Raw genomic sequence first — 26,798 nt, 5'->3', positions numbered from 1 at the left:
ATTGTGTATCATGCTGCTTAGCGCTTCTGCAAAGATTTGCATTTTTGGGGGATTGCAGAATTTTCGGAGTGCTGCTTCTGATATCCATGTTACTGGGAAGAGATGAAACTAGCCCTACTCTTTTAGAATCTGAAGAGGTTATTTTGGCTAGCTGGGCCATTAAAAGCAGAAAGTAAGGCTGTTTGTCCTTCGTGCTGTTCCCTGTTTATCGTTTCAGTCCGTCTTTCTGCAAGGATGAAGAAGATCTACAAGGTAAGCCTTTGTGCTTGTGGCATGCTTGTTTTGCTGAAGCAGACTGTATTAGGTTGCTTCGTTAATCACCTGTCTTTCACCTGTGCAACATGAATGATGTACACTCCTGAGTGTTGCTTAAACAAAGCCGGGTATTTTTTAGAAAAAAACAGTGGCCTGTGGTTTGGATGACCGATCAAAGAAGAAGTCCAGATGTTGTCTTGGCATTTTATTTAAAAGAAACGCTTCGACAGAGGTGAAGTGTGGCACTTGGAAAGCTAATCCTGTCCTGGGAAGGAACAGTAATTAATAAGTCCGTAATTGGCGTATAAAGCAAGTTTGCGTCATCACACAGCGCAGATGTAGCAATCCTGGAAGAGTTTTAAGGGGCAGGGGGGTGCGGGGTGTCGTGGGTACGGCTCGCCGCGGGCCCTGCTCGGGCGCGGGGCGGTGGCTCCGCTCCGGCCCTTTCCCCGGCCGGGGCGGTGCCGGGGGTTTGAATGGCGCGGCGGGAAGATGGCGGCGGCGGCCCTAACGGCGTCGCCGGGGTCTCGGCGGCGGCGGCTCCGCAGCGGCAGCTCGGGCGGCCCGGGGAGGGCGGCCGTGCTGAGCCCCCCGCCCGGCCTCCACCGCTCGCTGGGCGGCAGCGGCAGCCCCGGCTCGGCAGGTACTGGCGCAGGGTTGCGCGGCCCTCCCTCCCTCCCTCCCTTCCCTCACTTTCCGCGGTCCCACAGCGCGGGGCGGGGGCGGTCGGGACGCGCTGGGGTTGCGGCCGCGGCCTCTTGCTCCCGCCGCTGCTGCCCCCCGAGGCCGCCGGCGGCGGGGGCGCGGGCCCGGGGCGGTGCTGGCGGGCGTCGGAGACCCCCTCAGCCTTCGCCGGGCCAGGGCCTTCGCCCTTGGGACGACTGGGCCGCCCTGGGGCGGGAGCACCGGCTCTTGGCCCGTTCCTTTCCCCCTCGGGGGCAGCGGCTGCAGCTGAGGTACGTGCTTATGTTAATGTTAACAACGGTGGCAGCGTAATAGGAGTCGAAGGATCTTCCTACCCTGTTCACTGTTTAGCTGAGGAAGGTGAGCGAATGCATGCTCTGTGAACGCATGGGAAGTCGGGCCTGTCGCTGCTGCGCGTCATTTAACAGTGGACTTTATTCTTGATTTGGCCTCTAGGTGCTACCATAATACAACAATCGGTATAGTCTGTATTCTTTGGTATGTGAGGTGAGGTTTACCTACGTTGTTAAATCGATTCAAGAGTCCAATAAGCTGATAAAATGTATTGTATCTAGAGGCATCCCTTTAAGTGGTCCTGGTTGGTGCCCTGATACCTGCAAATGTAGAGAAGCGTAGCAGGTTGGTTTTTTTTTGTATGACATCTTGCTTACATATACAAGAGAAGAAATCTACAATGAAGAGACTAAGTTACAAGATGTTATATAAACATGTGGCATGATGTCACATAAAGTGGTCCTACTGCCAGCCAGGACCACTGAAAGCAATGCTTAAAGATGCAATATATTTTATCATCTTATTGTGCTCTATAGTCAGAGAAATCAAGATATATGCAGCGTCAAGATGTATACAACATCTAAAATCAAGATGTTTATATAACATCTTGTAACTTATTCTCTTTTGTATTTTTTCTGTAACTCTTTAAAACATTGACATCTCAACCTCATCTTCAGTTGTGTTACATCTTCTCCCTGATGTGATTTACGTTCTGAAAGATACAGTTTTGTCAGCTTCTGCAAATGGAGCTGGGCAAGGCAACGCACAGATTTCCACAGGACAGCTCAAAGATGATTCAGTAAGCGGCACTCCTGTGTCCAAGTGGCCCCGTGTTCTGTAAGAGTTTTCTTTCAGAGAAATCTAATGCCTGGTGCTGTGTATCTTCCTTATTTTGACTATTTCTCAGTATTTTTCTAGTAGGTAAAAAAGAGGTTAGTGTCAGTGGTATACTTCTGTACATAGATCTTTGAGAACCCCTAAGGTACAAGTTTTCAAACTCATGTTCAGTGATAATCTACAGATACTCTTCAAACATCAGAAGCACATAATCCTTCCCTCATTCCATCTTTTACATGTAGTTCATTGGTTTTAACATTAGAAAAGAAGCTTGAGATCCCATCATATAGGTTTGTTTTCTTTTTATGTTTCCGAATCCTAATTCTGCCGTATTAGTCACATTTTAGGATAGACAAATCTGGTCTCCTCTAAATTCCTCTTGGGAAGCCTGTTCTGCTTCGTGACGTACTGCTGTTCTCTTCTCGTGATGCTGAACTTCTTGTTTAGTATTTGTATGGTATTTTGATTATACAAAGTGAAACAAAGCTTTCAGAGCTAAGCTGTATCAGCTTTGTTATATATTTGTGCCGAGAAGAATGATCATGGACCAGTGACAGCTAGGCTGGGGCTGACCTCAAGAAGGCAGTTGAAATTTTTAATATGTTGAGAGTAAAAATGCTGGCTGCTTCTGCGTGCTAGTATTTGTCATTTAGCCTGCTCTTATGCTGTCAACAGTGGTGGGAATTTTTTTAGAAGCTTTTGAATGTGCCAGTAAAAGAATGGGTACTGTAGAATCAGTACACACAATTACTTGTTTTTCACCTTGATTTCACAAGGTCTTATACAAAATGCTGTTCTGGGAAGTATATAGTCATGGGTGATAGGGGAGGCATTACTGTGGATCAGAAACCTGTTTTCTGTCTCAGATAAAGAAAGGGACAAAAAGTTTGAGTTTTCTTACCGAATTAGAAAAAAGGAGGAGGAGTGGAGGGAGGAGCACAAAACTATTTAGGGTTATAAAAACAAGAAATAAGATTCAAGGAATTAGGGTAGAGGAACTGGCAATGTGGTGAAGCTACTAATCAGTGTTGATAAACTGAAGTAACATACATTGTACGGAGTAGCTTCAGCTGCTTGTTTGGTTTGTGTTGTTTTTTTTAATTCACTCATAATGCAGGAAGAAAGATTGGGCAGCTCTGTAATCTGTGAGGATTACTGAAATCTCTGTAGCAGCAATTTAAAAAGGAAACTATGGATAAGGATGAAATGGCAAATACGTTTTAATGCCGTTATATTAATCAGTGCTGAAACTCTCTGAGTATGTATTTGGCAATGGCTTCTCTGTCTTAAAATAAACATCAGAGCAAGAGTTTGGTGAAGAAATTATTTGAATGTGGAAAATATTATAGGAGGAAAAATTGAAAAAGTTATGTCAGGAGATTGGAAGAATGGTGAAACTTCTATAGGAAATATTGAAAAATATAGGGAAGATAGTTCCTTGTTACCTTCTTTCATAATACAGGAGCTTGTAGAGAAGTTTGACCTTTAGGTGTATAACCTAAGTGACCTCAGATTCAAGGATGATACTTGACTTTTTTATTTTTTTTTATTTTCTCCTCCTGAAGGGCAATATCAGCAGGTAAATGTTCCTGGAGACCAAGCAGACAAGTTGCTTCTTGCAAACTGGGGTCTCCCCAAAGCAATTCTGGAGAAATACCACAGTCTGGGAGTAGTACAGATGTTTGAATGGCAAGCAGAATGCTTAATGCTTGGACAAGTTCTGGAAGGGAAGAACCTAGTTTACTCAGGTATGCAAACATCTGACAAAACTAATCCTCCCTAACTTTCCCACTGCCATTTACAAGAATGTATTGGTGCTGAAGATTTGTAATCTGGCAGATAAAAAAGACTAAGATCCTCTTTTTTTTTTTTTTTCTGGAGAGATGCCATTAAGGTCTGTCCCATTCCTGTACCTCAGACCTGGTTTGATGGACTCCTTTCCAGATGTGAGAGACTTTTTTCCCCATTTTCTCTGTTAATGTTCCTTTAGAAACTGATAATGAAGAGTCAGTTATTGACGACTCTCTCTTTTTTTGTTGCAGACTATGTCAACCAGGAACTGAATGATAACAGCAATGTTAAATATAAATACTTTTGAAAATGTAATTTACTATCTATTATTTTCAGTTCCATAATTGTTTCTCTTCACCTAGTGTACGGGGGTGGGTCGCAGAAGGAGAAGTAGGACTGGTGGACTAGAAATCTGTGGGAAATGACAGCTTGGGTGTTCTGTTCTCCATGGGAAGAAGGTCCCAGAGCAGCACTGGGAGGATGAAGAATTTAGAAGAGGAGTGGGTGGTCTTCTTTGGCTTGGATTTGAATTTTATTTAATTGGTTCTAGAAGACTTTGGGCATGATTGCCAGGTAATGACTGTCCCCCGGTATGTGGCATCTCCTCCACAGTTTTCTGTGGATGATAGATGGCAAACAGCAATGCTTGCCAAGCTGGAGGGGTTAATATATTTATGGGATAGGTCAGTAAGATGGTAGCTGAGCCTTCCTGTCCAACCAAGGGACTGTAGTAGGATTTTTTTGTTTGGTTGGGTTTTTTCCTCTTGCTTATCTCTGAGCTGCTGTTGCTTCAGGTACAGAGATGAGAACGCAAGCCTTAGTAGTGTGATGGAAGAGGCTAGAAGGGAAATACTTTGTAGTCTTCTTGACCCTTTATGAGGTTCACTGCAAATGTGGTTGTAGCTGTGGGAGAGGGGCATCAGTTGAAGAGTCCTGCCCCAAGTTCTCCAGTAATTGCTTTGTATGCTAGCTTTATGATGCTTGTTCCTTGTTTTGTATTTTTTTTTTTTTTAACTTTAAAAATTAATTAAAATCCCAACTTTTTTTTTTTCCCCAGCTCCTACCAGTGCTGGAAAGACTCTTGTTGCAGAATTGCTTATTTTGAAGCGAGTCCTAGAGACTCGTAAGAAAGCTCTTCTTATCCTTCCTTTTGTCTCTGTGGCCAAGGAAAAAAAATGTTATCTGCAGGTAAGTAGCATTCAAGGAGGCTAAATTCAGGGGTTTTAGCTGTTGGGTCACATTTTTTAAACAGAAGTTTTTGCATGAATTTGAGGGGAAAAAAAAATAATTGTAGAGTTGTTTCAGAAAGGATATGTTTAAACAATAAGATAATTTAAGATAATTTAAAATTTGCTCTCATTCTAAGTTGGAGGTAAAAAAAATTAAAGTTTCAGCCAAAAATGAGATCTTGAAAAAATTTTAAGGAGTTGATTGAAGCATTTTATTTCAGCTTTGACTTTTAAAGCATTGTTACATGTATTTATTCACAGAATTTATAATACACTAAAGGAATTTTCTAATTGGAGATTGTGTCTGAAAAACTAAAAAGGGAATTGTCAACATTATCTGAAAGGATAAAGGGATATTTTAGCTTTCCTTGGGGTGTTCCACCAGAATTTTATGCCTTTAGTTTCACTTTGACTTCCTTCAAAATTTGTTCTGACAGAATGTGGCTATGTCTTGGCTTCTTCATCCTGGCTATTTAAAAACAAAATTACAGTGGGAACAGTCTTTTTAAAAACAAAAATATTTTTTCTTGAAAGACTTTCATATCAAACATTGTTTCCATTAGTTAATATGTCAAAGTAACAGCAATTACTAAAAGCAAATACAAAACCAGCAGGCATTTTTGTTATACTTTCTGACATTTTAGCATGTTTTGGGTGTTAATCAACTGAGATGGTATCTTAACCTTGCAATTTGCTAGAAAACGCTACAAACTGAGTGCAAAAGCTACTTTGTAGTGATTGATAATGGAGACATGCTTTTGCTTTAATCTTGTAAAACAAGGGTTATCAATGCTGTCAGTGCTGTGTTGTACTACTCCTGGCCTACGATTTGGCTGTAGCTGCACGTACTTGAAATCATATGGTATCCTACCCATCTGGTTCAAACCTTTGTACCTTTTGTTAATGTAGTGTATAATGTGCCAAAGCTTTGGCACTGCAGTAATCAGCCGTGGAAGTAAAGTAGTTGTTGTTTCTTTACTTTCGGTGGGAGATGTGACATCTTTGTGTTTGGGGTCCCACATTTGGCTTTTGCCTGGGATTTCTCAGGAGCAAGACTTCTTTGTACATAACCCACTGGTATTATAAACTTGCATGGTGTGTTCTCTACTTTTTTAATAGTAAATGTTTTTATACAAAGCAGTAATCCCCATGTCTTACTCACTTATTTACACTTTATCCTATGATGTGTACTGTGAGGCTTCTGCTTTGAAAATAAAAAATGACAGTGAAAAAAAAAAAGTATCAGTAACTGATTGAGCTATGGCTTTAACCTGATTAGTTGGCATTACGAGTACTAGAAACTGTGGTTGTAGGATGCAGGCTTTTATGTGACTCCAGCAGGCATTGATCAAATGGCGTGACGCTGTATCCTTGGAAAACAGACTCTGTTTCAGGAGGCGGATGTGAGAGTTGAAGGCTACATGGGAAGTATGTCTCCTGCTGGATGTTTCTCTGCCTTGGATGTTGCTGTCTGCACCATTGAGAAAGCCAATGGTCTAATCAACAGACTAATAGAAGAAAACAAAATGGACTCACTGGGTAAAATACTAAGGCTTGACCGTTGTAGGGATGAGGTTTATTACATACTCTGAGTACATGTGAAATCACTGCATACTTTGTATTTGCTCAGGTCTGTGTGTGTCAGACATGCCATATAGGAAAATTGAGCAATTTATCTTCCTCCAGAGCACCTCTGATTTGGCTTTAGGAAGGCAGTCAGGACTATTCTATGTAGCTCAGCAGCTGGGGTGAGTAGGTAGAAGCTGGTAGGTTTTGTTTGTCTGACATGGATGACCATCCGTGGACAGTGGTTAGCTGCAATAAGCAGTGATTCCCATAGCTAGAAAATGTCTTTCAATTAATGAAATTGATTTAAAGGCCTGGGATATGTTTGAGGTCAAGAATGTATGTATGTTCATTTGTTTTGGACAGAGATTGTGGCATCCATGGTTTATCCTTACTTAGCTTCAGAGAGAGGAAGAATTGTGTTTGATGCTCATCTGGGTCCTGATAAGTGGAATAAATACATAGAGCTCCTTCGGGTAGGCATGGTGACTAGGAGAGCTGTGACATTTATTTCTCTCTTGTAGTTCACTCAAAAGCCCTCTGTCCTTGTAACATAGACTTCTGGGTCACTGTGGCCCTGATGGCCACTACATAATGGTAACATTTATTTAGTGTTTGGGAGGAGATATAAAACCTGTAGAAGCCCTATGTTTCCAGTGTGCACTTGGAGAGAGCTAAGTTTTGCTAGTCCAGTCAGAAGTTTGTTCTTTTCTGTTTCCCTGCTCAGTAAAGCTATATCCAGTTATATTTTATACAATAATCCCTCCATTCTTCACTCTGGCCTGTAACATAGCTGGTTGTTATTTTAAGAATATAAAAATTGGAAAACTAGATGAGTATCAAACAGCTCTGAGATTTCCTCCATGTGCATCTAGTGTCATAATATTCTGCAGCATTGTATACCAGAGCAGTTTTTTAAACACAAGAGAGAATAAGGGAAATAAAGCCTTGCAGTTTTTTTCAGAATGTGAGATGGGCTAACAGATTCACACCTGGATGCTTTAGATTCACCACGAATGCTTTAGACTGCCAGTAGGCTGGAGGATGAGTGGATGACTGTGGTTGCGCAGCATTTTAAGCACATTCAAACTGAGGGTCCTGCAGTCCAGCCTGATTCTTGAATGTATATCTTCATCCTTGCCCTTGCATGAGAACTGGTGATCGTGCAGTTAGGATCTGCATATGTGGCTACTTAGTTTAGGGGGTTTTTGTTTGTTTTAAATAGGCTTAGTTTGATCCTACACCACAGAAGCTGTACTGCCAGCATAAGGCAGAGTGGGGTCATGATGCCCAGGTTTATGTTGTGTTGGGTGCCTTGGAAGCACACTCTGGATACCAAAACGTGTTGTTTAATATAACATCTTTCGGAAGCTAGAGATATGTCAAATTCCTTTGGTTGGTAACTCCATCCCATTTTGTTGTGCTAAGATGAATATACCTGAGAAGAGTCATATAAATGTAACCAGCCAAGTGATTCCAAGATTTGAGTATGTGTCCCCAATACTGATACCCCCTTAAAGCATGATGTAGTTCTTTCACCATTTGAAAACACCTCTGCTGCAACCCTGCATTTCCCTTGTGCCCTGATATGACTAACCATGTAGCTGAAATAACAGTAAATTTTTTTTTCTTTATATGCTTATTTGAAATGAAGTTTTAAATTAAATTTGAGTTTAAAAATAATCTTTGAAGTAAGAAATTGACCAATATTTATTTCGAGATAAATTTTCATAAAAGCTGCAAAACATGGGCATGAGCTGAAAGTGCCAGTTTAATTGTCACCTAAAGCAAGCTTGTCTGAAACGGCAGGATTGTACCTTGTTTTCTAATTAGTTCTAAATTTAGACCCATTCGTAATGAGAGTGTTTTATCTTTTGAGATGAGTTATTGCGAGATGACTGCAATTCTGGCTGGATTCCATCTCAAGCTTGAGCTGTTCCTTTTGTTGATGTCAACCCCCTGCTGATAGCTCACATTACCTTTGGAATTTGTTGAGAAATTCAAATCCTTTGCCTGGCTTCTTTGCTGTATGAAGCAGTTAAAAGCAGTTTTGTGTTGCTAATTATTATATAACTTGTCAGTTTTGAACATCCAGGTACACAGGAGATCATGTTCTTGTTCAGCTTCTTGACACTGATGCTAGAGAAATTTTTAGCAAAGTGGATTAGGGAAGAATCTGCAGCTTTCTCAACATGTCAGCTGGGAATGTATTTGTAATGTGCTGTTGTGATACTTAACTTGTTTCTTTTCTTAATTTAAACTTTAAATTGCAAAGTTAATAGTTTATTTGTATTAAAAAAAAAAAAAAAAAATCCTCCCTGCCTGTCATCCAGAACTTTTTAGTTTTAGACAGGATGTGGACTTAAAACAGCCCAGTTATTCTACAGTAAACATGTATGACAGCTCTCAGGTACTTTTTAGTAGTTTTTTTCCAGCCGTCTTCTAGGGACACACCTAATTTGCAGACAGAAATAGGAGACTGAGGCTAGGCTCATTTTCAGTGGCAATACAGTATGACAAAATTCTGGCCCCGCTTGCACTCTTGAGCTCGTTGTGGAGTAGAAAGTACCACTGCATGCTGGTCCTCCTTGGCTGCAATTCCATTTTAAGTTGAGGACAGCTTTGTGAAAAATACTGGTTGCCTGATTGCCCCTGCTGTGTTATCCCAGTGTGTGTGTTCTGAGTACTGCCTGAATAGAGGAGAGCGCTGTGCATGCGTGACAGGCTCAGGTCTCAGCAGCTCGCAGGCTGCCAGGGCAATACAGTACACAGGTTTAGCATCAGTTTGAGTTTGTATTATAGGTAAGTAGCAGCAGGAGGTATAGAACAAGTGACCTGTACAACAAACAGTGGCATTCCCTGTGCTTTGGCCTCTAGGCACCACTAGTGTTCTACGCTTCATTTCAGGAAGCAAAATGGGCACAAAGACTGAAAAGGTAACTTGTACGAATTTTACTTTGGTAGATATCTGAGCACACTGTTCTGTCTCAGCTGCTGGAAGAATTCAGACAGACTGTTGTATGGGGAAGCAGGAAGAAGCTTTTTCTGGTAGCTGAATAAATACGTATTTGGTGACCAATGAATTACCATTTTTTACAAGTGAGCACAGAGCAGTCATATAAGATTTTTTTTCATTAGAAAAAAGATTTTCATAAGATTTTTTAATTTTCAAAGCTAACTAGTAAAGCTCATTCAGGTTTGGTTAGTGAAAAAAGATATAATAGGAAGCAGACTATGCCAGTATAATTACATCTGCTCTAGGCTTTTTTTCTGACATTACTGTATTAGTAAGGAGTGATGTTTTTCACTAGGACAGTGATGTCAACAAACCCTTTGACTAGCTCATTTGGGTGTTGGAATGTTCCTTAACAGATACTCTGAAGCCTGGGGGCTTTTACTTGCAGAGAGGTTACAGTATCGATGCTGTAATACTGTTTTGTGTGGTGGCCAGACTAACAACTCAACCTATTTATTTTTATTTTTTTAAAAGCTTTTTTAAATCTGTCTGTGAGGTTGTGGGGGGTGTGAAATGTTATGACATGGTCATGATTTGTCTCACTTGGAAGAATCAGTGACAGAAGGAAGCCATAGTGGTATTGGCATGCACAGCAGGATTTAGAATATAAATATATGATAAATATAATGTGAATATAAATTTCAATTCGCGTAGAATACAAAAGGATTAAGGCTATCTGTTCTTAGTTTGGAGTTTTGCTGGATATAACCCTAGTGCTTCTCTTTATCAGGAGTGGTGGTTGTGGATGAGTTGCACATGCTGGGAGACTCTCATCGAGGATATCTACTGGAACTGCTTCTGACCAAAGTTAGATATGTTACAGAGAAGGTTGCAAAGCGGTGGGTAGACCAGGATGTTTGTCTTTTAATGCTAAAGTATGGATGGCTCTAAATATTTTGTTCTCAGGGTGATTGGAAATTTGGGTTACCTCCAGGGTTTTTATGACAGTGATGACCTAGACTATTTTGGTTATTAAGGTCTCATCATACTACCTCTCAGGGGCCTGCTGTTGTAGTCAAAGCCACTTTTCCTCATGGTTTTCAATTTGTGTTGAAAGCCACCGTGGGATTCATTCTCTCAGGAAAAGAAATAAGGCTGAAATTTTCATTTATTTTTTAGCCTATTTAAACTTTTTTAAACACTTTGGATTTCTTGTAATGCTTTTGCTAGTGGACTCGCCCTGCTTTATTTTTCAGTGTTTCATGGAATGGGGTATTTATCCTACTGAAATGTTCAGGTACTGTGGAAGACTGGGCATGCTGTTAACTTGTCAATGGTGAATCGATCAGAAGATGTAAGATGATGTGCCAGTAGTCTGCTTAGCACTGCTCAGGGTGATGTGTGGTTTTGCTTATAACATGTGAGAGCCTAGTGGTTGCATGGTTTCTTGCCTTTAGCACAACTGATTGGACAATGGGGAACAGATTATATGTTTAAGAAGAGCTTTAGAGGCTTTTAAGAATTCATTATCTGGATCCCCAGCACCAGACTGTCCAGCAGCTCCATAGTGCCCGAACACAGACAAAGGCATCGATCTTCTTAATCTTTATTGATGCCTTATTGAGAGAAGAGTCAAAATCAGCTGTTCCCTTGGCACCAAACCCCAGATTTTGCCAGTTTTCTGTGCTGCTTTGTGTCTTGTGAGTTATACCAGTGCTGGGCTAAGCACAGGGTACTTATTTAGTTCTGGAGGAACTGCCATTTCCATAGTGGCTCTCCACTGGATGTTTTCACCAGTATTTCCCCTCCTGATTTCCAGGATCCTGCAGTCTTTTGGATCTAATCACCTCTGATTTTTTTCTCATAATCTCCCCATAAGTCCTGGAAGCCAGTGTACTTCAGAGCAGCACGAGTGGCTTTGCCACTCCCTTTACCTTGGCTTACTGTGTAGCTGCAGCACAGGTGCAGGTCCACTCTTTGCTTCTCTCCCTTGCATTGAAGAAGCAGGAAGGAGAACACATTTGTTAAGGAAAAAGGGGCAGATGCCTTAAGGAATTTTCCTGGGAAGACAGTACTTCAACTTTCACTGTCGCTAGGGCTCAGATTCTCCATCTCTCTATCATGGTCAAGTTGACAGTGGTTCCCCATACCACTTACTGCCATGAAGGAGGTGGCTGCTGTTTTTGTTTTGGAATCCACTTGAGGTTCCTGGAGTTGAAGACCACAGTTTCTCTCAAATATCTTGCCAAGTCTGTGGTGCTTTTTTCCCTGTTATTTAATGGGAGCCCCATCATCCAAATTCTTAAAACACTGTCCAGGACTGACTATCATAAGGAACACTGCTTTTAAGAGCTTTTTAGGAGGTTAGCTGGATGTCCCACTGAAGTATAAGGCTGTGTCTTCACACCAAGAGAATGTTCTCTGATGACCATTGCTAGCATGGGTGCTCCTGCTTCCCCTTGAGGCTTTTTCAGATCTGAGCAAAATTCTGCAGCAGATTTTTCTGTTCCCCAATGAAAGAGTGTGTTGAGGAGCTCTAATGTTTTTAATCCTTGAAGGTCAAAAGTTGCTTTAGGGGGAGAAATCTGCAACCTAGGTTAGCTGTACTAACAAATCCTTGAAGAACATGGAGAAGAGAGAGTCTGCCTCTACACATCTTCCTAACTTCTGTCTCGTCAGCGACTGGCCTTTTTTTACGCTAGCTTCTGTGTAGTCTTGTTTCCTCTATCTTGTCTTTGCCAGGTTTACCAGGATCTTCTAAGCAGGTTCAGGCTGTTTCTGAGCTCACATTAATTTGTCAGACCTTTTATTTTCCAAAGTCTCGATTTGTGTCTCAGTGCAATGCAAATCAATAGTTTTTTAATCTAGGCTTAGGAGTACAAAAAAAAACCAATAGTGTCGATGTAAAAGCTTGAATTAAGATATATATTTGGGTATCTAAATTAATGGTTTGTGTTTTAAGGTCTGTTAAGAGTCTGTTACTTCTCATTGCCTTTAGTGGAAGCTGCTGTTCTGCACTTTGGGAACTGAAGCTGCTTTCTTCTTTGCTGAACTAAGGGATTTGTTTCCCAGCTCTAGGAAGACCTTAGCCTAGTTTTATTTGTCCTGAAATGGAAACAAATGGAAGTGTTTTAATTAAGTCTTTTAAGCTTAGAAAGACTGCAGTGGAGACTGGACCACTCCTTTATTTCCATCTTTTTGTTAATGGCATGGAAACATTTGATTTATTTATTTGTTTTCAGTTTCTCCAAATATGCAGTCAGTTTATGACTGTTCTTACCTAAACAAGCTTAAAGTTTAGGTTCAAAATGATAAAAAGTTGAATTATCTTGTTATCAATGCATAACCTGACCTTGTGTTTGCTAAGAGTAGAGTATGGCTTGTTTCTTTTTCAAGAAATTGGAAAAAAAAAACCCTCTGTACTTTAGACTCTGGAAGAAAGTAGCTTGAGTTGGTTTTTCTGAATCCTGTTTTCAAGAACAGTAGCCTATGTTGTCACTAACTTTAACTTTCTTTTAACCACTTCCAGACAGGCGAAGATAACCAGTCCCGGTTTTGGTGGGATACAGGTAGTAGGCATGAGTGCTACCCTTCCTAACTTGGGACTCCTAGCTTCATGGTTAGATGCAGAGCTCTACTGTACGGATTTTCGCCCTGTGCCCCTCAAGGAGCGGGTGAAAATTGGCAGCAACATTTATGACTCCTCCATGAATTTAGTGCAAGAATTCCAGCCCAAGCTTCAACTAAAGGTAACAAAACTCTAAGCAGTGGCTTTGGGATAACACTTCTTGTACAGCTAAAGTTATAAAGACAACTACTGGTATGTTTTTAATATTTTTTTAATAGATGACATTCCCGATTTCATTGTTTACTTCATAGATGGTATGCTCAAACTGAGAACAAAATTGGGGTTTTTTTGTCTTTTACTGTTTTAAATAAAAAACAAAACAAACCACAGCTACACTCATAAAGTTCTTGAAGTTTCTTGAATCTGACTTGAAGACAAAGTTGACTTTGCAGTTACCTTGTTTCTGAGCACTTGACAGGTGTAAAGAATTTGATTCTCCCGTTACCACCCGACCTTGTGTTCTGGAATGTACTTCACTTTCATAAATGAAAGTAAGTATTTTCTAGTTAGGCCAAGGAATCTGCTTTAATCATTGTGGGAACATATTTGCATTAAAATCTGTTATCGAACCTGCTTATGTTAATCTGTTAAATCATCTGATTTTGTCAGTGATTAGAAGGCAGATGTCCATCCTGATTCTTCTGAATCTGTTTTCAGTATTTAGTCCTTTTGAGCACTTGAAAAGGATATGAAAAGTTAAGGGTAACGTACTATAATGATTTGGAAGAACCAAATGGGTAGAAATGGGAAATTTGCACTTCCTACTTGTAGGTTCTTTTTCTGTGGAGTCTTTAAAAGGTGAATTCTCTCCCCAGTCCTTTCAACTGCTCTGTGTGATGCTAATGTAGTAGTTGGACAATATGGGCAGAATGCCAGCAATATTTTGGAACATGTTAGCACCCAGTTCTCCTTGTGTGCAAATGTTCTGTTATCAGTAGCATGGTGGCACAGCAAAGAAAAAAGATTGTAGAAACAAAAGGAAATGTTGGTGACAAAAATATCTAGAAGCTTGCTTGTATGTCGTCATACTGAGAAGGTGATGTTGCATCTCATTTTCTGGATATTTTTTGAAGCAGTTGCTTTGAATAGGTACTAAATAAAGTGAGAGAAAGAACTACAAGAGGCTCATGACTCAACAGTTTAAGGGAGTTGGCTTATTTTAGAAGACCAGGTGATCCTCTTGGGCTTGAAATCTATCACCGGACCTTCAGGCTTCTGTTTTGTGTTTCAAACTGGACCAGGAAAAGGAACTTGATGACCTCACCACTTCTGCTGAATTTGGTGGAATCCTTACTGAGCTTTTGATGTGTATATGCAGTTCCTGCCATTGCTCCCATTTTCATTTGCATTTTAGTGCTTTTTATTTCTTACTGTACGCCTACCTTTTTTCTCTTCCTCCTTTGGCCTGCTTGCTGGAAGAGAATCTGTCTTAGCGAAGCAAAACAGATCAGTTGCAGGAGCTCTCTTAGGACCTTAAAACTAAAAAGGCAAGCTGTAAACAGTAGCATTTTGCATGCACATCCATATAAATATCCATGAAAAGCCTTCCACTGTGCTCTGCACACTTGCAGTCTTTGGTCAGCAGTGCTTGCTGGGTGCATCTTACTGGGGATGTTCAGACTACTACATTTCATGCTTTTTGTTAAGACATCCTGGTTGATAAGTCTTCCTTAGTTACTGCAGAGAGATGTTTTCCCTTGGGGCTTTTCCTAGTTCTTCCCTACTGCTGCTAGCCACGATGTGAGGTTGCAGTCGTTTTTTTCTGCACTGTATGGCCTTCATTCTGAAACAGATTTATGAAAGCAAGAGGTAAAACCTTAAATTTATTCGTGTGTAGGTCCAGGGCTGTCCTCAACAATGTGGTCATACTAGTGCTTGGACTTCCTAAAGCAAGGTGGAAACTAAGATAACAGTGCTCCATCTTCTTTGTTTGCTCCTCTTTACTTGAAGTAGAAGATTCCTACCGTGACACAGAGGAATGACAGCATTTACAAATCCCATTCAGTGTGAGAGTGCACTGAAAATACCTTGTCTCAATTCAGGGAGATGAAGACCATGTTGTGAGCCTGTGTTATGAGACTGTTTGTGATGGCCATTCAGTCCTGCTTTTCTGTCCATCCAAGAACTGGTGTGAGAAGCTGGCAGACATCATCGCCAGGGAATTCTACAGTTTGCAACAGGCTGAGAGTAAGAGAAAAGTAGTTAATAGAAGACTGTAGTAGGCACAATGCCTTTAATGAAAATTAATAGAAACTATAAAAATATTTTCTCTCTGAAGGTTCTGCAAAAAACTCAACCGTTGTTCCAGTTGTTGTGGACAGAGAAGGGATTGATGAGGTTCTGGATCAGCTGAAGCGTTCTGTTGCAGGCCTGGACTCTGTTCTCCAGCGTACTTTGCCTTGGGGAGTGGCATTTCATCATGCAGGTATTCCTGAAAATCTTGGTCTTGAATTCTGTAATGGTCAAGTCATGCAGGTTCTTTTTGCTGTATTTACCAGCAATTTACCAATTGCTTTTTGGAGCCTTCTATAGCTTATGACTGAATTAAAATGCTTTGAGAATCTCACAGAGGTAAACTTGAAATTCTTTTATTGGGGCTGAAGACTTTAATTCACTAATTGCTATGATAGATCTTCTCTCTGTTGTGTTGGGTAACAGCAACTTTTTAAATACAACTCAATTTTTTTTTGTGAAATGCCTGAAAAATTAGCTGATCTGCAGCCCAAGCATTTTCAAGTTGTCCCTAAAGCTGCCAGAATATTTTAGAGCTATTTTCCTCTACAAAATACTGAAGTAGATGAGTATGTAGAAGTAATAAACCAATGAAAATAAAAATAAAGGGAGCGCGTGCCATGAACACTTCTGGCTAGATCTTTTTATTTCTTTCTTAAGTAGGTAATAGTGTGTGTCACCTATTGATCCACTGAGAGAAAGTACTGACTGTGGAAGACAGAACAGTAGCTTTGGCATGGAATATGTAGGCGGAATAATTCTAAATGCTTACAGAATGTGAATTTCTTTCTCAAGAATTAAATTAGCCTGAAGCCCTCAAGGAAATCTAGAAAGATACATATTAGACCTGTAATCTAGAATGAAAATAATGAAGGAGGATTCCAGGGTCAGGATGACAAATGACTAAATCCTATCTCCCTACTGTGTTTGTTACATCCAGTTTTCTTCTTTTTATTTTATTTATTTTTTTATTTATTTATTTGCAGTTCTTGTGTGTATGTAGTAAGTAGTTGTTCATCTTGCTCCAATGTGTACAAGCACTTTAGAAAAGCTAGTTTATAACTATTACTGTCAGTTGAATAATAAAAAATTATTGGTGACATTTTGCTTCACTTATGGTTCAGAAGAAGTTAACTGAGGTAGCGTTGCTAGTCTAGTTCCTAACACTGAATGGCCAATGGTTATTAAGTTAGGTTTTCCTTCCCCTTGCTTGACAGTAATATTATTAGCTCTTAAATGCAGTCTCACCATTGCTAGGTTTGCTAAGAGTGATCCCTCCTCAGGTCTTACTTTTGATGAACGGGACATCATTGAAGGAGCCTTTCGTCAGGGCTTCATTAGAGTCCTAGCAGCAACCTCCACGCTCTCATCTGGAGTGAATTTGCCAGCACGCAGAGTAATTATACGAACTCCCATGTTTGGTGGCAGATTGCTGGACATCCTCACTTACAAGCAGATGGCTGGAAGGGCTGGCAGGAAAGGCGTAGATACAGAGGGTAAGCAGAGGCTTTATTAACATTCTCTAAGAACAGTGCTAACCTGATTAAATCCAGGGCAGTGCTTTGCAATTAATGACTAATCATGATGAATTCCTTTGGTATTCGGTATGATTAAGTTAATCAAGATGAATTTGTTTGGTATTAATGGAGTAAAAATTGTAATTCCCAGGGGATTCTTTTCACTGCATGAGGCTTACTTTGGTATTTACACGTCAGTTACTTCGGAATGTGCTATTTTCTCCTTTGAATTCTTGTCACCTTCTAAGGCTGTGTTGTTCATTTGCCTTAATTCCGTGATCCATGGTCAGTTTACTAAAGCACTTACAGTTGCAGTGAGATAATTTACAGTAAACTCTCATTGGACAGGCCTGAAATGTAAGAGATGCATTTAAAGTCTGCAACCAGAATTTGACAAACTACTTCAGAAAACAGAAGTTCTGATTTGGATTTATTATACTTCCACTAAACTTAACCATAACTTTTATGGATCTTGAAAGTACTGATGTGACAGAGAGACAGGGGAATATGAGCAGTAGTTCACAGATGATATGGTGTCTTCATGCATGCAGAGACACCGATGTTCAACAAAATAATACTGCCTGTTAATTTGGAAAATAATTATTTGAAAAATAATTATTATTTTAATATGGAAATTTACCTTCATGGATGATACTTGGAAAAATTATACAAGTATAAACACAGTAGAAAATAAGAAGTTCAACAAAAGGAGGAAGTGGGATTTGCCCTACTGATGCTTTGATTGGTGCTTGCTGGAACCCTATGTAAGCAGACTGTTCTTACATTTAACTTTCTATTTTTGCTGGAGTAGCATAGCAACAGAGCATTTTGCGACCTATATCTCTCTGAGCTATCCTTGTGTGTTAAAGAAAAGGGCAGCTGCATGCTGTATTTTGAAAATTTCCAGACTTTGTAATTTGAGTGTAGCTAGCAGGTGTAAAATTACATTATTCCTTGAAGTTTCTTTTTTTTCCCCCCTCCAAGTTACAATAATTAGTACCCTTTTTTGACAGTTCTGATGTGACTGTGTTTTGCACAGTAAGCAGTTGATTTTATGCTGATGAGCTTCATGAATGTACCATCTTTCTTCCACTCCACAGAGCCTTTTAGATAAGAACATAAAGCTACATTACCAGCTGCTACTCTTTCACAGAGTAGGGAGACTGGAGGAGAGCAACTTCTCCAGGAAAAAATGTGGATATGAAATTCAGCTGACAGACAGAAGCTAAATGCTGTTGGGTTGATTTCTTTTTCCCCTCCCAACATTGTAGTGTTGAATTGTCTCAGGTTTTGATTTTTTTTTTTTCTGATTTGATGGAAATTTAAAAACATAATTTTAGAAAATTAAATTAGGTTATTTTTACATTCATCAAAACTGTCACGTATCCCAAGGTGAAATAGGTAAAGCTGTTCAAGATTGCTGAACAAAACCTAGAAATATAATAGGGCCTTTTTTGTTTTTGATAGAGTTTTATGCCTAGATAGCCAGAGTCTTCTGGTGTTTGTCTAGTGTGACGCTAACCTAGACTTCTCCTCTCATCTGAAATGTTCAGTAACCGATCTTAGGTATTTTTATTTATTTTTGTGTTACTGTTTCCTAGGTTGCAGTTATTGGCTTTAAGTTCTTAATGGTATCTTGGGATAGGGTTTCTCCCAAGTCTTGAATGACTGTCAGATAATGTAGAGCCAAGTGGATACCCATCTGCTGTTAGATTTATCGCACTGAAGAGTCAGAGTTTTCAGAGGGGTCAGATCAGAACCCAAATATGAAATGTGAGAATGTTCTTTATTGCTAAAATGAAAATAAGCTTTGCTTTCATGAAATGATGCTTATAGGCAGTTTATCTTTTGTACTTTCAGCTCTAATAAAAGTACATGGTTAACAGATGTCAAAAGTTTCACCTGGCAGGATAAAAAAAAAATCCCAGAGACAAATCCCCTGAGCATGACTTTCATCCTGTAATTCATTTATGTAATCACCTTTAAGCTGTATTCAGTTACTCACCTACACTGCATTTGTGGCATTTATTCTGTTCATTAAGTGCAGTTGTGTTTTCGTTACCTATGGATTTGCTAATTACTGTAGCATTACTATAGCTACAGTTTTATCATAACTTAACATTCCTAGGATTTTACTAAGACACCCACTACCAAAATTACTGTGATGTCCAGACTGCGTGCACTTAAATCTTAACAAGTTATCATAAATCTACCATGTAATTTACTGTACAGCTAATCCAAATGTAATGCTCTCTTCTTAGTCAAAGGCAAGCTTGTCATACCCATAATTCATTTATCCTGTGCCAACTGGGAAAGCTTCTTACTAGCTAGGTCTCCCAGGGACCTAGTTTCTCGGTAATAGCTTTGTTGAAAAATATCTTCATGTGACCACTGCATTTTCCATGAGTAGTGTCTGTACTATTATCTCATTAGACAAATTGGCCTATTATTTTTATTTTTTCCTCATGGCTTTGGGACCTTTTTTGTCTGCCACAGAATTTCAGTAGTTAGAATTTCATTAGTTTAGTAGTTATCAACTTAATGTCTGATAGAGAATTTTCAGTGGAAGCTGTTCAGGATACTCAAGATTTTTTGTATGTGCCTATCTATCTATCTGTATATATGAAAGTTCAGAGAATGCATAGCTACTTAGATTAATAACTTTGGATTTCTGAATTACTTTGTGTTATTTCATTTCAGGAGTGGAAGCTGGTTGACTTAACAGAAACTGAACTGTCAAAGTGCTGTGCAGCTTTTATGTTTTCTTCTTGCTTTTGAGAATATTTTCAGTTTATTAATGTAGTGCAGAAGAAACATGATGCCACTGTATACTACAGCTCCAGTCAATTCCAGAACAAGAAGCGAGAGTGTTTCAGCAGCAAAGCAGATGCACAGAGAGGCTATGGCAACTCCTTAGCTGATTTGGCAAGACCCTGACCTGCCTAATGTAACTTTGAAGTTTGCTTTTAGTTCTTAAGTATTACGCTCCTGTGAATTTCTTACATAGCAATGGATATACACTGTTCAAGGTTGCAAAGGTTTTTATCTCTTTTTTTTATTCAGCTTTTTCAAAAATATGTACAGTTTTCCATTCCAATAGTATGCCCTTGGTGAACTATTACAGTGCTAAGATGCAATCCTAAGGTCATTAATGTTTTTGGTTTTGTTTTTTTTTCTCCTGTAGGTGAGAGCATTTTAGTTTGCAAGCCATCAGAAAGGTCAAAAGGTCTTGCTCTACTTCAGGGATCTCTCAAGCCTGTTTGCAGTTGTTTGCTTAGAAGAGAAGGGGGAGGTGTTACTTCTAGCATGAAAAGAGCAATACTTGAGGTACAGTACATGTGGAGAGGGATTAGAACTGTGCTTGCACTCTTGTAATTGCACTCTTGTAATGGTTTCTTTTGTGACACCATCAGATTATTTCTGTGCACTTTCTTTTTCTGTTTACTCCCTTGTCAACCCAAGCAGCTGCAGAAGAAAATTACTTGGGTCTGCCAGCTTGCTTCAGTATTCAGAATTTTGTTTGGTGTGTTTCAGTCTCTGCTTGCTGCAGAATAGGATGTGAGCATACTCAAACGAGGGTTATTAAACTTTGCTTTTGCATTTAGATATACTTAAACCACAGGCAGAAATAAGTGTGATTCTTAAACTTCATGTGTGACCTGACAGACTTAACTGGGAGATACTTGTGAATTATTGATCCCAGAGGCTTTGTGAACTGAATTGGGCCATATTGACATTTATAGAAACTTGTAGGGTCCCTTATTTTCCCCCCTTCAACTTATTTACCTCTTTTGCACAGAAATGATTGAGATTTTGGTAAGCACATTTTTGGTGAACAGGTGTAGTACCCAATTTGCTCCCTCTAGACTGCCCTCCTCTGTAGGGTTCCTACAGGAGTAAAAAGGACCAAAAGGATGTTATTCCACATAGGTGAGCTTATCTCATTTCCCAAAGTTGCTTTTGGGCTTGAACTGAGCATAGATGCTTTAAATACAGTTCATATGCTGTACTATTCCTACTGTCTTTTGAAAGCTGCTGCGGTAGTTAGAATGTGTTTGTGATTCCATAGATATTTAATTTTTAACAGATCAATGGAATTTCTAAATACATTTTTCTGCATAAGAGGTGTGTAAAAGATGGGGGTTCCTTTCTGGTTGTGCTGACATGAAATGTCTGGTGGTATAACATGAAGTAAATCCACTGAAACCATGAAAGAAAGTTTTTAGTTAAACACCTTGCTATCTCAAGGGAGAGACACTCATGGAAATGAATCACAAGGAAGAAGCAGTTATGTGAAAAAACAAAACAAAAACCAAATCCAAGAGAAAAAAACCAAACCAATACAATCAGGAAAACAGTGATGGGGATATAGCATTCATAATTATTAAGAGAAAACTTCAGTATTCTGAAGAGCCTCGGGAGAACTCCTCCTTCCTGTTTTGCTTTTTATCTTCAGAAAATTGAAGTTTGTGTTCTAACCTTTTAAAAGTATTTCAGTGTTGGCTAAACAAAATGCCTAGGGCTAGTCTCAAATCTAAATTGCTGCAATGTGTATGTCTGCTATCAAAATAAGATTTTATAATTCATTCTCTCCTTTAGCTTAGTCCTCTTCCTTCTACCTAAGGTGTCTAACTTTTTGCCAAGGAAAGTCCTTATAGGTTGGCAGTTGCTTTGCCTCATGTTCCCCTCTCATATTGGTTCTTTAAAACTTAGATATCTGATGGATCAGTCTCTTTGATCCTCTGATCTGATGTTCTATCCTACTGCTTCTCTGGCAATATGAACAAGTAGTTTTCTTCAACAGATCATAGTGGGGGGAGTGGCCAACACTCCAGATGATGTGCAGACCTACGCTTCTTGCACTCTTCTCGCATCCAGCTTGAAAGAAAGCAAATGGGGAGATGAGAAAGCACAAGACAAAGTGCAGACTGGACCTATTGAGTCTTGTGTGACATGGTTGCTGGACAACGAATTCATTCAGGTTCTGGACTCCGGCAATGATGCGAAAGGTAACATTTGTGTTCTTCCCTGTGATTGCAGTTAGCAGTTTTGAATTGGCAAATCTTCTGCAGATGGGTGGATGTTCAGTGTAACTTTATAATGAGGACTTCTGTGCATTTTTGTTTTTATTTTACATATTCGTGTGTATCAAGACTTTTTAGCTTTCTGGAGGGTGTCTTTATACCTGCTCTAACATTATTTGCATGCACATGTTCTTAGAAGGCCTATCTCTGCACATCACCTCAAAGACTGATGTATCCTAGTCTACAAATTTCCAAAATACCTTCAAACAAGGTACACTTTTACTACAGGATTTATGCACATTAACTGTAGACTGTGATTTTTATCTTTCCGAAGAACAACCAGTACATTCTAAGAGAGTGCAAGTTTCTTCTGGAACTGCTTGGTGTACATAGTTGCACTTTTTCCAGATTTTGGCTGTTTTCTTACAGTAGCTAAGGATAAGACTCTTACGGTAATAGTAAGAATCCCCATTACAGGTTAATTTGTATCTCTTTTTAAAGAAAAGATGCTAGGAGATATTTGATGTTCCTAGGAAAGAAATACTCAAAATGATAATTCCTAGGCAGGATGGCAGATGGGATTCCAGTGTTTTTTGTTCAAATAGCTATTACAACTGTTAGTCTGAGTAGGTGGTGGGATCCAAGCTTGTGATCTGGCCTCTGAAAAAGGCTAGTGTAGACTTAGACAAGCCTAAACCTTTTATTCTTTCAATTTTCCTGTCTTCAGAATGGAGAAATATGCTATTTCTTCTTGAAAAAGTAGTTAGGAAAAGTTAGTAGAATTGGTATCTGTAAAATACTTTGCAACCTGAAAATGAGATATAAACTTGCACTTAAATGTTTCTCTGTGTGGTTGTTTTTTGTATTTTTGTTTTGTTTTTTACAACAGCAAAGGTTTATCATCCAACGCATCTTGGCTCAGCTACTCTTTCCTCTTCTCTTTCACCAACTGAAGCCATGGAAATCTTTGCTGACCTGCAGCGAGCTATGAAAAGCTTTGTTCTGGAGAATGATCTGCATATTGTCTATTTGGTAGGTTCCTCATTCTGTGTTTTGTATTTTGTGTTGTCAAAACTAAGGAAAGGAAAAAAAGCACAATGCAGAGTTCTTGAGGATTCTGTGAATGTAGGGGTTTCTTTATGTCTTACTTAGCTCATTCTTCACGAAGAAAAGTTTCTAGATTGAATGTTCTTCAGAACTAGTCTGTGCCCGTAGTGTCTGTTGTGTAGGCATGTGCTGCATGTCCATCTAACCCATTGTTGTCACTCCCAATGTCAAAAGATGTCAGAACTTTGTAAGTTTGGGGTGTAGGATAATGGTAACTTTTCTGAGACACTTGAAGTTGATGAAGCAAATTGGTTTTGTTGTGTGTTTGGGATCAGCAGGCTGCATCTCACATTACTTTTGAAGGGTCAGGAAACTTCTGAGGTTTTAGCATCTATTTTGCCTACAGAAAGCCTCAGAGAACTACATGGCTTTCTTCCGATGGGTGAGCCTTTCTTCTGTTCAATAACAGTGAAGTTCACCTCCGATTTAGTTTACTTGTCTGGTGTTGCTGCCAGGGCTAAAATAAAGAGCATTATAAATCTTTTGAGGGGAAAGTGTCCTGAGGTTTGTCAATTTTTATGTGCAAATACACTTAAAAAGCTAAGCAATGCTTTTTAAGACCTTTGGAGAGGAAACTGCAGATTAGTGAGGAAACAAGATGGAGTTGCAGTCAACATCATGGGATGCATGGCTGCCAGAGGCCCGTCATGCAGTCATCGTCCCAAGTTTGACAGTCATCTTTAACCTCCTGAAGTATAAAGTGTATTCTCTTTACTAGTCTGATCAATCAATGGCAAAATCTGGGCATCTTTCCTGAAAAAAAAAGTTAACTCCAAGAAGACTATGCTTGAGGTTACTGGAGTTTTTGAGCTAGGGGATTGGGAGAGGCAAGCGATTGAGAGTGTCTGTCTCTGACTGCTGTGTTCATTAACCTAGTTATTGGCTGATACTGATAAGATTTTTTTGGATCAACTGGTGTCCTATATGTACCCATATTTGTTTCAGAGGACCACATTGTATTTTGTTCTATTTCTACTAGGCAAAGTGGACTGTTTTGTGTCATGCACCAGTGAATTTCTTCCCTGTTTGCATCTCTAAAAGAGGAGGGGAAAAAAAAAAAAACCGATGAATTTTGTTAGTGTTCTGGGGTAGAGACAGTGATGGCAATGCATTTTTTTTTTTACCCTGTACTACTTAATTGCAGCAGCTGGTCTAATGTTATTTTAAATCAAATATACTGTTGGAAAAAATGTTCTTGAGATTCTGTTCCATTAAGCTAGCCTAAAGTACCTTCTGGCAAATCTGTTCCTTTTCAAGGCTGAAGGTTTGTTTAGTTTTGTTGGCTTTTTTTTTTTTTTAATTTATTTTAAAGAATTGTTTTCCATGTATTCCTTATGGGCTACAGAGAAATTATCTACTACAATTCTTTTTAATTCTCTTAGGCTTGAATCTTGTACAAATATGAGAATGAATTCCAAGACCTTGTATTTTAGGAAACTTGATTAAAACAAATAACTATTTGCAAGGCAAGGAAAAGAGTTTTCTTTAAAGAAAAAAAAAAAAAAAAACAAACAAAAACAAACCAACTAACAACAAAATACAATCCCCCACCTTAATAACTCTTGTTCTTCTCAGCAGATGAAGGAGCATGGATGACTTACAAGTGCGTAGTCATCTGGTATTCTATGTTATGTTCAGTGCTCCCCAGCAACTGTTAGTTATTTCAAAATAATTAATCTTGAAATGTATCAATACAGACATGAAGACATTTTGTCTCCTTATACTGAAACTGACTCTGTGCTGTCTGAATGATAACAGAATTGGTTTTCTGTTGAAAAGTGTGTGAATGCTCTGGATGGCTTTCTTTGGTAGTGTTAATAAAAATTGAGATTTATTGTTCTTCAGGTAAATGAAAGCTTCAGCAAGTTTTGGCAAAATCTGTGTTCATTTCTGCTAGATGCCATGGTGGTGTTCCGTGTGGTTGCTAGTGGTTTTAAGAGGTTGATAGATATCTGTCAGTTTTGTTAAAAAAAGAATAAAGTTTTGTTTGTTAAAGGAGAATAAAAATGCAGCTTAAAAGTCTTCTAGTGGCTTGGCTTTAGGGAGCAATATGACAAATATTCCAAATTATTTAATCATTAGAGTACCCATATGAGTCAGATCTCATCAGTACAAATATTTAAAAACCTAGGTTAGAAGAGCTTTTACTTTCTTCAGTGTACATGGTTATGACTCAGTGCCTCTGAGTAGTGCGTAGGATTCTCTAACCACATTCCCTAGGCTGTATTTTTGTTTACCCAGAGCTCTGTTCTGTTTGTTTCTCTTCTCTGAAATAGTTTTTTGCACTGTTGTATTTTCTTTAGGTCACCCCAGTGTATGAGGAGTGGACCACAATTGATTGGTACCAGTTTTTCTGCTTATGGGAGAAGCTGCCTGCCTCAATGAAACGTGTGGCTGAGCTGGTGGGGATTGAAGAAGGTTTTCTGGCTCGCTCTGTAAAGGGCGAAATCATAGCTAAAACAGAGAAACAGCACAGACAAATGGCCATCCACAAAAGGTAGCCACAAACGGGTGTGAATGTGCAAAGACTAGAGGCTAGAACACGTGGAGTGGACAGGCTCTGTGTCTGTTTTCAGGAACTGGCTCACTTGCTGAGTGAGCTGATAGCTCAGAGAACCTGGACCTGGTCTGCTCTGGATTGAGAACACTGCTGGCACGAGATGTTTGTGCGGATGTTTTCGAAAGCCACATTCTCTGTTTCTTTTGTGTGCTATGCTATAGTACCATTCTGTCCTATACTATCACAGTGCATTTTGCCATGTACACTAATGTGCCCTGGATGATGTTTTTCTTTCCATGTGTACTTCTTCTACAGGTTTTTCACCAGTCTTGCCCTTCTGGATTTAATCAGTGAGGTTCCCTTAAAGGATATGACCAAGAAATATGGCTGTAGTCGTGGCCAGCTTCAATCCTTGCAGCAATCTGCTGCCACCTATGCAGGTGTGTTGTCTGGGCAAAATACCTCCGGAGTCTTAGGCTAGTCTGTTTTCTTCCCTTCCAGATATGGGGATAAGTTAGCCAAGGTGCGGTACTGACAACAATCAGTCTTGTAAAACCACTTCCAGCTTTATAGTTTAATCTGTGGTTGCTGAGATAGAACCACAGAGAGTGCTGTGGGAAGGGGGCCAGCTGAGTGGAATCAAGCAGTGCTGTAGCATGCTGAGGTCTGTGGAAATCATCACTGTAGTACTATGCATGAATATAGTCTGTTCAGTATTAAGTACAGAAATAAGTACAAGTCCATTCCAAAGCTTTGCTCTATCAGGAAAAAGTATCTTTCAGCACAGGTAAAGCATGGGGTCTCTAAGACTTAGTATGGCTTTCTCCTGGTGGCAAAGTTAACTGGCCAGAAAGAGCAAGTTTTTTGTTTTCAAAACAGAATGAGTAGTTTCTGGGTCATTTATCACCAGATAACAAGAGGTCAGATAGCTGTCACCTTTAACTTAACTTCCTTAAGAGGGCCGTGTAGGAGTAGAAGTAACAGCCCAGCATGTGACTGAGATATTTTTTTTTCCTGCCTAAATCTTCCATTACTCCATAAGTGGGTCTTCAATTTTTAAGACAGTTTTCACTCAACTTGCAAAACCCTACGTGTGGGTTGCATCATGAGTCAAAGCCCCAAAATGAAAAGGTCACGCCAACTGATGCAGAGTAGTTTAATTCTGGTAGTATAAATAA

General features: G+C 39.5%; 1 protein-coding gene across 1 annotated transcript in view; it reads left to right on the top strand.

Annotated features, from left to right (window-relative positions):
• The first annotated feature begins 697 nt into the window (after positions 1-697).
• The window catches only part of POLQ (DNA polymerase theta), a 53,560-nt gene continuing 27,459 nt past the window's right edge, over positions 698-26,798 (top strand). Inside the window, exons 1-14 of the mRNA XM_032997548.2 lie at positions 698-898; positions 3,636-3,818; positions 4,919-5,049; positions 6,473-6,629; positions 10,403-10,511; positions 13,142-13,361; positions 15,283-15,427; positions 15,519-15,665; positions 16,756-16,968; positions 20,174-20,316; positions 21,794-21,998; positions 22,903-23,045; positions 25,424-25,617; positions 25,936-26,060. Coding sequence (XP_032853439.2) covers positions 748-898; positions 3,636-3,818; positions 4,919-5,049; positions 6,473-6,629; positions 10,403-10,511; positions 13,142-13,361; positions 15,283-15,427; positions 15,519-15,665; positions 16,756-16,968; positions 20,174-20,316; positions 21,794-21,998; positions 22,903-23,045; positions 25,424-25,617; positions 25,936-26,060 — 2,266 coding nt within the window. The 5' untranslated portion in view covers positions 698-747. The remainder of the gene's footprint in view (positions 899-3,635; positions 3,819-4,918; positions 5,050-6,472; positions 6,630-10,402; positions 10,512-13,141; positions 13,362-15,282; positions 15,428-15,518; positions 15,666-16,755; positions 16,969-20,173; positions 20,317-21,793; positions 21,999-22,902; positions 23,046-25,423; positions 25,618-25,935; positions 26,061-26,798) is intronic.

The sequence above is a fragment of the Tyto alba genome, unplaced genomic scaffold (assembly GCF_018691265.1).
Source record: "Tyto alba isolate M040663 unplaced genomic scaffold, T.alba_DEE_v4.0 Super-Scaffold_14, whole genome shotgun sequence".
Classification (NCBI taxonomy): domain Eukaryota; kingdom Metazoa; phylum Chordata; class Aves; order Strigiformes; family Tytonidae; genus Tyto; species Tyto alba.
Note: the sequence above shows the minus strand (reverse complement) of the source record. Positions and strands in the feature narration are given on the sequence as shown.